Below are 10,241 nucleotides of genomic sequence, written 5' to 3'. Positions count from 1 at the left end.
AAACTCAAGTTATATCTGATTCTGGTCTTGAAATCTAGCTGCTGGCTTCTTGAAGTACTAGAATCAAGTCCAAACTCAGAGTTAGTTTCATATGAGCCTATGTATAGATTTGGGATGTATAAGAGAGTTTATAATCAAACTGACTTCTGAAAGCCTAGGATGTAAGCTCTATGGGAGCAGGGACTGTATCACTGTGGTGCCTACCTGAGGGCCTAACAGCGTTACTACAATAAAAACAAGAATACTGCTGAACACAGACTCATTTATTTTTAAACAGCACCCTAAAAAGAAGAACTGCTACTGAAAAAGCACTACATAAAATGGGGCCAAATATGTCTTTGTTCCAGTAGCACACAGTGAAAACCCTAAGGGGGTGATTCTGCTAGGTATACAAAGAAGCTGCACTTGAAGTCTTGTAGGTTATAGTCATGAGTGTAACCGGTAAGCTATATTGTAGTGTAAGTCAGTTCACATTAGTGTAAAATACCTATTTGAATAACTCTGGTTGAATAGTTGGTGTTAAAACCTTACCATGGTCAGGCCTTCCTATAAACATGGGGTTATCACCACTGGCATCTAAAATCACACCATACTCTGCCAGTCTCATGCCCTACACTTTATACTATGTACAGAATTGGTCAGCAGTAGCATCTCCTGACACCAGCTCTGGCTACTCCCCACCATATGCTGGAAAAGCCAAAGGCAACATTTCAGCCGGAGCACGGGGGGAAAGAAACAGGGAAGAACTTGGCTGTGAACGGGAAGACAGTCATGGCAGTAACTACCACCTGAAAACTAGCCACTTTCACGGAGCTTCCTTTTTTTTTTTCCCACTTTCAACTCCTCCATACTTTTAACAGCGGTACATAAACATTCAGGCTACCAACTTTAACACTTCCGTAATACAGAACCAGATGACCCTAATCTTAAGGCACAAAACTCCATCTTTCACCAAGTCTCAGTGCTCTGCAGAATTGAAAGCCAGATTCCTTATATACTGCCTTGTGTGTATTACCCTTTATATCCAAAACTGAGGTACAACAAAAGCTTGCAAATTAAAGGCTAAAGAAAATGAAGGTATGAAAATGCATCTCAAAATCTACAGTGAATTGCCTCAACTTTTTATTGCCTTTAAAGGTAATAAAGTGTACATAATTTTCACAGCCTTAGAAGAGTTGAGTCCTATCTTTTAAGTTGACCTTTCTGCCCTCATTAATGATCAATTATATGCAATCACAGGCTTTGGTGTGCTACCAGTTTTTAAAATGTATTTGCCTCTTTCTCTTAAAATAGTCAAAATGGAACTTCTAAAACAGAACTGCTATAAAGATACATCAGGATGCTAGTTTTTGTAACACTTGATAAGGTAAAATTGTATGGTTGGTTTGTTTTTAAAAAACAGGCTTAAGGTACTCAAAGAAACTGCTGATTTATAGTCATCAGCCTATTCTTAACTCTCTTTCTTCAAGTTATCTCCACAGGATACTTAATGGAAGAGCTCAAGATTGAGTTTTCAGAGCTTTTTGCGGGCAAGGGGTAGCATGGTCTGCTTTCACAGACAATTTCACTTTGTTAATAATTAGTTTTAGCAGTTTTCTCCTTTTAATGTTTTTGATGGAGCAAATGAATGTGTTAGTCTATGAAACTACAAATTCCTTGAACAGCTATGGGAAAAGCAAGCCGAGAGAAAAGACAAAAATCTAGTTTAAAGTTGAGCAATCTAAAGGCTTCACTCCCGAGCATTACAGTGGCACTTTCCTGAGTGACAGCTGAAGCAAGGGCCTGTATTTCCCAGCACAGTCAGCACCTGGGCAGACTGGGAGCCGCTCCTCCCACACAGCCGTCTCTCGGCTGCCATCTCCTGGGTAGGCTCCTTATAACACAGTCCCGTCCCCCCCGCCCCGTTTATTTCACGACAATCCATCAGTTACTGTTTCCATAGTACGTATCAGGCTGAGATTCTCTTGAGAACAGAGCAGAACGGAAGATCAAAATCAGGAAAGGAAACTCTTAAAATTAAGCAATGCTGGTATATGGACGTTCTGCCAGACAAAGGGATAGATCAGTGTATTCAAATGTTGCCAGCTAAGACCAAGACATCTTTTCAGAAGGACAAATTCTCACTCTGAAGACATGCGCTTCACTTCCACAAACACCCCTCATCTGGCAGATCTCTACAGGAATCACACGATGACCCTCTGGTCTGCAGCATCTGTTCCTGGGAACATGTCTGCACCTGGAGCCACCACCTCTGCAGCACACTGACACAGCTGGAAGAGCCACAGACAAGTGGGATTACTCTCCCCTATAGCTAAGGCAGAGAAACAGCTGGACTCATCCCAGAAAGCTGGGACTCCATTGTATATTGATCTGCAGCTGCCTATCATTCCACTCACGGACCTCACCAGAACACAAGGTAGCCCCCATCCATCAGCCTAGTCCTGCATGTGTAGAAACCAGGACGTGTGCAGCCACATCCTTCCCTGACACACAGTCAGACAAAGCTGGGATTCATGCCCTGGCCTGGAAATTTGGAAGCACTTCTGCGTCGCTCCAGACATAGCCTTAGGCAGCTACCTTAGAAGAGAGTAATTTGCCCTCTTAGGATAATATTGCCCTAGCAGAGAGGGTAGCCCTACAGAGGGAGCTGGAACACCAAGCTCAGAGTATGGACTTAAATTTCAGTGAGATACATTTTACCTCTCATTATGCACATCAACCCTCCTAGGGGCATTTCCATTTCGCTTTTAGATGCCAGCTGAAGAACCCAAAGTTACACAAGACTGATACATCATTGTTCCAGAACAAAGCAGTACTTGCCTCATGCACAGCTAGGGACACAGAATGACATTTCATTGTTTTGACCATGGCAGCGTACACACATTGTAACACTCAGCTGTGACTCAGTACAACATCTCTTCCATTCATTGTTCCTGGTCACTGTGGGGAAGTACACAATTATTCTTTCTCTTCTTTTCTGCACCCTCCTTCCCAGCTGCATTGCTGATGGGGAAGGTGCAGTTAAGGTCACCCTGGAGAAATCTTCCAGGAGGCTGCAGCACTAGAGAGGCACTAGTGCCATACAGGAATTGCCCCGATCATAGCGCCCCAAGGACAATTTAACTGTTCTAAATACCACTGTTTTTCTGTATCAGAGCACAGCACCAGTATGCAAGCACTGAGCAGGTTTTACTTCATTCATAAACCATTCACCACAAGGCAAGCTAGCCATTTATTTTTGTGAAATTAATACACTAATTAGTTGCATGGTAACAGCAAACACGAATGTGGAAAAAAGAACACCAAAAATGGGAAAGTTTGTGTATTTCTTTCTTTTCTAAAAACTAAACAGTTATTTGACAGAGGAAGTGATCTGTACTCAGGATTCTGTACAACTCCCAGTAAAAATGACATTCAAGTAGCAGAGGGCTTCTCTCCAACCTCCAAAGCAAAGGAAAATTCAGCCTTTGAAGTTCATCAGCTCTGCCTAGATAACAGGGCCCACGTGGTTTGGAGGCTGTGTCTGTGTAAGCACACAAGGAGCAGCTGCTGTCCTGCAGAAGAAGGACTTGCTCACTTCCACTGAGCAAAGTGCATCAGTAAGTTAACAAGCACAATTTAACCATGCTTCTGCCTGGAATTGTATGTTTCATTGGGGTTTACTTAGTCCAGATACAGTAACCTTCACTAAGTATTAACACCAATTGAGATCACTGAGGGGAAAAAAGATCATCAACTATTTTTCTCATTTTATTTTGTGCAGCTAGCAGCCGTTTGTAGATTTTTACTGCATACACAATGAAATGGATTATACAGCTGAGGCTTAAGTGTTGTGTGATGTAATGACATACAAACTTGAGCAAATCATTTTACTTTTCTTTACCTCATTTCCCTTCCTTTATATCTATCTTGTCTACATTGGTAATGATGACTAGATAAAACTGCCTCTCAGCATTAGTAAAAATGCGATACACAATGGGACTCTGAACTCCTACCATGTAAACACTATCATGGCACAGTACAATAATTTAAATAAAATGACCTTACTCAGGTGAGCAGCCCATTGTTTCCAGTGGAAGCAGAGGCATACTATGTCAGTCTTTTCCTCTTTTAACTAGGTGTCAAAACAGTAAGAAGAGAAAAACTGTATTAAAATTGTAAAAGTGAATATAAATCCATATATAAACTGCAAAAAGTTCAATAGACTCCCTTTCCTTTAAAAAACTAATCCATTTCTATGACTTTGAACCCTAACATGTCTAAAGTCAAACTACTAAAACTAATTAAATTTATAGTTGTCCATTTGTAATAATAGCTGGCTTTTTTTTTCTGCAGCACCACAGAATTACACAGCCAAAAAAGCTCCTTCAAAATTAATCATGTCTAGACATCATTAAGTAGTTACAGGTTTGTGTGTTATTGCTAATGCAAGTTTGTTGCTGGTAGAATATTACATCTAACTTTGAATCAAGGTCTGTCCTATTTTTTTAATGCAATGGACTTGTAGTATCATCTGCACAGTAAAAAAGTTTCTGTGAAACAGAGCTACTGGAGCATAACCACTACTAAAAAGTTAATAACTCTGGGGTATAATTTGTATTTTCTTCTCTGTCTGTATCAAAGTGTTTAATCTATTTCAAGTAGCTTTCATGTTACAAGAATGTCAAAATAGCATAAAGCTTGCAACCTGATTCTACAGTCATATAAAATTAAACTACTCGACTTTTTTTAAGATTAAAAAAAATCCAATTGTCCTGTTGTGACCTCCCATGCAGACAGTGAACACAGACTACCAATGTAAAGGCATTAAAGCAGTATATATCACAGAGGACTAAATACTTTGCAACCAAGAATTTTAGGGAAGATTGTTTTAAAAACTGACTCCATGTTAAAATGCACGAAGAGATGATTTCAAAGGAGAGCCAAAAACACTTAAAAACACTAATTATTACTCATTCATTTCATTCAGTCGTAATTAAATTATTCAACTGAAATGTCTGTTACAACTGCTTAGAAACATATAGATTCTCTATAAAAACAACTCAAAGCTAAACCAGTATGCTCATGAGGAATGGTAACACTTTATTTTTAAAACAGTACAGTTATTTTTCTGAATTTGCCCAAAAGCATTCCTTGTTTTCTTTCCAAGAATATTCGTCCTCATAAATCTCCTGCAAATATAAACAAAGAATGGGAAATATTGTGGGAGTGTGCTACATACAGCCACAAGCCAGGCCAAACAACTCAACAGCCATCCTGCTATTATTTACTGATCACAACAGGAATACACAGCACTTGGCTGGCAAACAGAAAAGAGGGCAGCACCCTTAGAACATATTGACTTACATGTGGGCAAATGCTGAACCTCGGGCTGAAGTTAAATTAAATTTAGAAGGGCCCATCTATACTGAAGTCAATTCAAGAAAGAGATCTAGAAGAAATCATGTAAAAGCTGTAGAGTACGCAGCACTCATGTCTGAAACTGCCCTTTTTACATGTTGTCATGTTAACCTGCTTGTACTATCATTTTTAGAATATTTAAGTGTATACAAAATGTCAGTATTAAAAAAATGACAGTACACAAAATACAGTAAGTATTAGATCTTCAGGACAGACTGGACTACCCAGAAGCAGTCCAGTCCTAAGCAGCAGATTCAGCAGGGCTCTGAGCCTCTGATTCTTTCTGAGACCACAGAACTCCAGTTTCCTGAAAGATGTGCCAGAAAAATGGAGTAATGCGGAGAACATCACTGTTACCACATGCCAAGTTCTGCCTGGGAGAGAAGGCAGAGGTAATGCTCATTACTTGCATGCAACGCTATGGTTATGCAATGAGGCTCTTTCTAGACCTGGGCTGGTCTCTCCACACATTGTTGTGTGCCCATACTAGCTTTGGGCCCTCTGCTCATCCCTTCATTGTGTGCTGTTGCTTAATGCTTTGTGCTTTCTCAAGGCCACGAGGATGAGGGGAAAACAGAAAGACAAGAAATGCCACTTTTACTTGCAAAGTGCAATGCTGTCCAAAGCAAAGCTGACTCAAAGTTCTTCCACAAGCCTGTGCAGAACTGAGTTTTGCCACTCAAAAGAGAATAGTCCAGGGCTCCTTCATTTTGACCCCAGGATGGCGTTAAAAGGAAGAAGAGCTGGATCGTACAGGCAAGGGAAGGCCTTCCAGGTGCCCTACCTGCCACAGATGGGCCTGGCTGCATTAGAGGAAACTGGTGCTAGACACTGGCATCCCATCAGGAGCGACTGCTGCCCGTAATGCTTCAGCTGCTTCCCTTAAGAGCAGCAGCAGCCTTTAGCCTAGCTGTCAAAGACTCTGGCACAGGCCTAAAATCAAATTTGTCCCCAAACATACCTTTTTCCATATTGGGACGGATGCTTTTAATGTATTGATGCAGTACATTACAGCTTCAAGGGATTCTGCTCTATGTGGAGAGGAGACTGCAATAATTACACTTGCTTCAGTTATCGGAACCACACTAGGGAGAGAAGAGGAACAACAAGCAGCTTTAGCTAATGCTTAACATCAAGAGCACCCAAAAATTGTGGCCATGTCACGTCAGTATCCTGGCCACACGCTCTCCTGACTCATTCATACTGAGCAAGTGTCAAGCCGTGTCCAAAAGATTATACACTTCTTAAAAGAAAGAAAACCACAACCAAAATTAGTACCAGATGTGAGAATTTCATGCTTCAGAATAAACAAACCCACCAGACATAGGCTTTTTTCTTCCATTCTTTTTTTTTAAATAAAGTCTATGGAATTAAGAGGAGAAAATTGCTAACTTGCAACAATGCATAGGAAACTCACTGGAAGCTGGCTTAATAATGAACAAAACAAGTTAGGAACAGCCAGTTCTTATCTGAAAACCTAAGAAATCATCTCAGTTTTCACAAGAATTTGTGAAAGAAGAAATTAAGTGCCTCAAACAATGCAGATTTTGCAATGAAACCTAATTTTTGACAAATTCTGATTTCAAATTACAAAGTTTTTCCTGTTTGCTGTGTTATTTTCCAAACGTAACGGAAGTAGCACAAGGTTTTGTTTTGCTCCTCACAAGGGTAGTATTCCCAAAAGCTGCCTCCAAACCCTCCCTCTATAGTAAGACTCCTCTGGCAAACAGTTCATAGGAAAAATCTAAGCATACATGCTTTGAGCTGCCCTCAAGAGAATCACTGTCTCTGTTGACTACAGAGGACATCTAAGGAAACTACCCCTCAGAGCTAATAGTACCCTTTGCAATCACCTCCTAAGTTCCTTCTGCTGAGAGAAAAGGAGACAAGCATTTGCAACAGACTCTGCAAATCCTGCTAGTTCCAGTGAGAAATCTGATGAACAGTGAAGGCTCAAAAGTATGTCAGACACTAGTATTCCATGTTTTGAACCCAACAGAAAATGCTTATCCAAGACTCAAGGAACAACAGGAGGTTCTCCAGCAAGCATGGCTGGCAATTACCATGCCTCTCCCCTCCCCATAGTCTAAGCTTTCAGGCTTCCTATGGCATAATTTGACTTAAATCTGACAATAAGAACATTCTGCAGCACCTCAATGGAAGACAGAAGAAAAAAGAAAGTGCTGCCAACTTCACAACTTTAAAAAAAGACCAAACAAACAAACAGCATCCCCTTCCCTGGAATGAAATCTCAATCCTTTCTCCCCACTTTCAAACCATCACACCAGCATCAAGGATCCTGCAAGCTACATGTGGACTCCAGGAAACACTACCAATACACACATTTTTGAAAAGATGATTTCTGAAACTTAGCTCCACAGCGAGACGTTGATCCTGCAGCCAGCTTTGCTGCATTACAGTTTATAGAGACTCCTGCACGTCCTGCAGCTATGTAAGCACAGCCATGCACCAGACAAGGATTAATATTCCACTTGCAAAAGGACGGGGTCTGGCCATACATACCCAAGTCTATGGTGCACTGCAATATGTTTGACTGATGGCCATTTCTGTCTAACATCTCTGCAGATTTTCTTTATTTCAGTCTCTGCCATTGAAGTATATGCTTCGTATTCTAAGTGAATCACTTTTTTCCCTTCAAAATTATTTCTTGTAGTACCTAAACACAAATGATTTATCAAAAGCACTGAATAAGTAAATACGTATTATATATTTATAATATATATATTTATTACATAATAATGTATTATATATAAATACTGAGTAAAATCTCCTGCTATGGTCAAAGTCAGCACTGTGTAAATGCAAATGACCTCCCCTAATCATGGCTGTGTAAAGAGACTCTTTGAACAAGAGAAATCTTGAATAGACAGGGAATTTAGTTTACACATTATACAAGTCTGCAGTCTGTAATGCCCAAGGCTGGGACATCTTCTGTGGCAACTGCTAAGGTGCTATTATTGCATTTGCCCATGCAATGTTTAAGTGCTTAGTATTTAGGAGCCCAGCGGCACTAAGGTTTACGCACAAAGGGGTTTCAAGATCTGTACCATGTACATTAAGGAATAGGACAGAGCTATCAGCCTTGGCCTTCACCAGCCCATGAGTAAAACAGTACTTTACTTTCAACCAAGATCTGAGTTGCAGGAGCTTTCATACAGGTGTGGACCTGTGGTTTGCACAGCTACAACATCCCACTTCCCAGCTTGAACAAGCTGTGTCCAAGGGGATGGGAGAATAGCCCCCAAGCAGTCCAGTACTCCAGAGCTGCTGTTCTGTTCAGCCCTAGGATAGCCACACCAGCAGGGAAGCTTCTCACCACTGTGTCCCAGCGCAACTGTTTAAGAGCTGCCATGGTCTTGTTCTAAACAATTTAGAATGTGTTTTCTAAACATCCTGGGTTCAGTTCAGGAATTTATTTATTTGAGAAGCATGAGTTTCGGGTGCGGACAATCTAGGTTCCATTCATTAGACTATTAACACACCCAGAGATCCAGCTCAGAAATATTAAACTCACCAATGAACAGAGACACTGCCCCACAGTATGGTGAAATGACCAGCTCTGACACTTCATCTACAGAGAGCTTTTCAGACTTGAGCTTGATAAAATCTTTTGGCACATCTTTGCTTTCATCCATAGCTCACCAGGAAAGCTGAAACCAAACAGACTTGTTTTTGGCATTACTAGCATTGGCCAACTGCTTTTTATGCAGTGCTGATGCCCCAACTTACGCAGAAAACATGCACCACCTACTTCCTTACCCCGAGAGACCAGTCTCCATGGCAAATTCACTTCTCAGCAGGCTTGCTGAGAGAGTATGAACTGCAAATATCAAGCAATGACCTGGTTTTTAATGCATACAGGTTCCTTCCTGGTAGGAAAGTCTGGTCCAGTAGGACGAAACTGGAACTAGTCTGAGGCCCCAGTTTAACAGTACAATCAACCAGCATGGACCACTGTGCTAGTAAATCTCTGGTAAGATTGTCAGACCGTCCTCCCTATCTTATCCTGAAATCAAACACAGTTTAAAGCAGAGATTTCTGATAAATACAGATTAGAGTTCTAATCCTAAAGTTTAATATGCTCTCCAGGACATTCAGGACCTTATACTATCGGTCTGTTTCAGTGACACAGGAGACACTTCTAATTTCTCTGAGTAGAAACCAGTCATCTGTTCATCTAAGAATGAGGAGGAAAAGAAGCTGCAGTAAATACATGGACTAGCACTAGAAAGCTTGCAAAGAAATGAAGCTATTCTAAGACACCTGTTCCTTTGACAGAAAAAAAAAAAAAGTTTTTTTTTAAGCAGCACTCAATTCTTTTTCTGTATCATCTTTTCTGTTAAAAAGTGGCAGGAGGTTTTTCATTGTTATCTTATTTAGGCAAGCTGGGTATCTACTGGCAGCCAGAAACAACTACAAAAGAGTAACAAGAACTAAAACCCAAATTCAAAACAATGCCTGACCTCTCTGGCAATTTTTTCCATTTACTGCATACGTGTTAATCATTTACTGGTGCACCAGCTTATAGTTTCTGGTCAGCCCAATGGTTCTTTCCAGCAGGAAACCCAAGTTATGCTTTCTCAAAAGAGTACCGGTGTGGAGGGAGAGAATTGCAATCACATCTGTGGACCTAAACAAAAAGAGATTATTGGAACATTATACAGAATCCGTGAGATATGTTAGCACAGAATGACAGTCCATAGGAAACTAAGCAAGGAGTGATACCTACCTTACAGAACCTGGGCAGATTCAGCCTCCACTAATTGGTGGGATGATGGCAACCTCGTCTCCGGGCTGCAGGACCAGGAGCTGATCTCCAA

At 40.8% G+C, this 10,241-nt stretch overlaps 2 protein-coding genes across 3 annotated transcripts in view; both read right to left on the bottom strand.

Moving 5' to 3' along the window:
• Positions 1 to 3,321: 3,321 nt before the first annotated feature.
• Positions 3,322 to 10,047, bottom strand: LOC103919436 (molybdopterin synthase catalytic subunit). 2 transcript variants are annotated; one of them, XM_009326942.1, is made up of 5 exons: positions 9,885 to 10,047; positions 8,936 to 9,071; positions 7,924 to 8,077; positions 6,362 to 6,485; positions 3,322 to 3,554 (listed from the first exon to the last, which is right to left on the bottom strand). In XM_009326942.1, exons 2-5 carry the CDS (start codon positions 9,054 to 9,056, stop codon positions 3,345 to 3,347), a joined length of 609 nt encoding a protein of 202 aa, XP_009325217.1. In that variant the 5' UTR covers positions 9,057 to 9,071; positions 9,885 to 10,047; the 3' UTR covers positions 3,322 to 3,344. The 2 variants fall into 2 exon arrangements, with proteins under 2 accessions (XP_009325217.1, XP_009325218.1); XM_009326943.1 differs by lacking the exon at positions 3,322 to 3,554 and adding an exon at positions 5,058 to 5,171.
• Positions 10,048 to 10,170: 123 nt separating this feature from the next.
• Positions 10,171 to 10,241, bottom strand: part of LOC103919451 (molybdopterin synthase sulfur carrier subunit-like) — an 18,694-nt gene continuing 18,623 nt past the window's right edge. Inside the window, exon 5 of the mRNA XM_009326957.1 lies at positions 10,171 to 10,235. Within this exon, the coding sequence (XP_009325232.1) occupies positions 10,171 to 10,235 (65 nt within the window). The remainder of the gene's footprint in view (positions 10,236 to 10,241) is intronic.

This window comes from Pygoscelis adeliae, unplaced genomic scaffold (assembly GCF_000699105.1).
Source record: "Pygoscelis adeliae isolate BGI_AS28 unplaced genomic scaffold, ASM69910v1 Scaffold116, whole genome shotgun sequence".
Lineage (NCBI taxonomy): Eukaryota > Metazoa > Chordata > Aves > Sphenisciformes > Spheniscidae > Pygoscelis > Pygoscelis adeliae.
This window is presented reverse-complemented; position numbering and strand designations above follow the sequence as displayed.

Excerpts from the sequence above, each read along its gene's own strand:
- LOC103919436 (XM_009326942.1), bottom strand. The coding sequence starts at position 9,056 with ATGGATGAAAGCAAAGATGTGCCAAAAGATTTTATCAAGCTCAAGTCT. Across the intron at positions 6,486-7,923 it reads GCAGTGCACCATAGACTTGG|TGTGGTTCCGATAACTGAAG; the intron begins GTATGTATGGCC and ends TTCTCTCCCTAG. Across the intron at positions 3,555-6,361 it reads CCGTCCCAATATGGAAAAAG|GACAGCAGCTGCTCCTTGTG; the intron begins GTATGTTTGGGG and ends CTTCTTCTGCAG.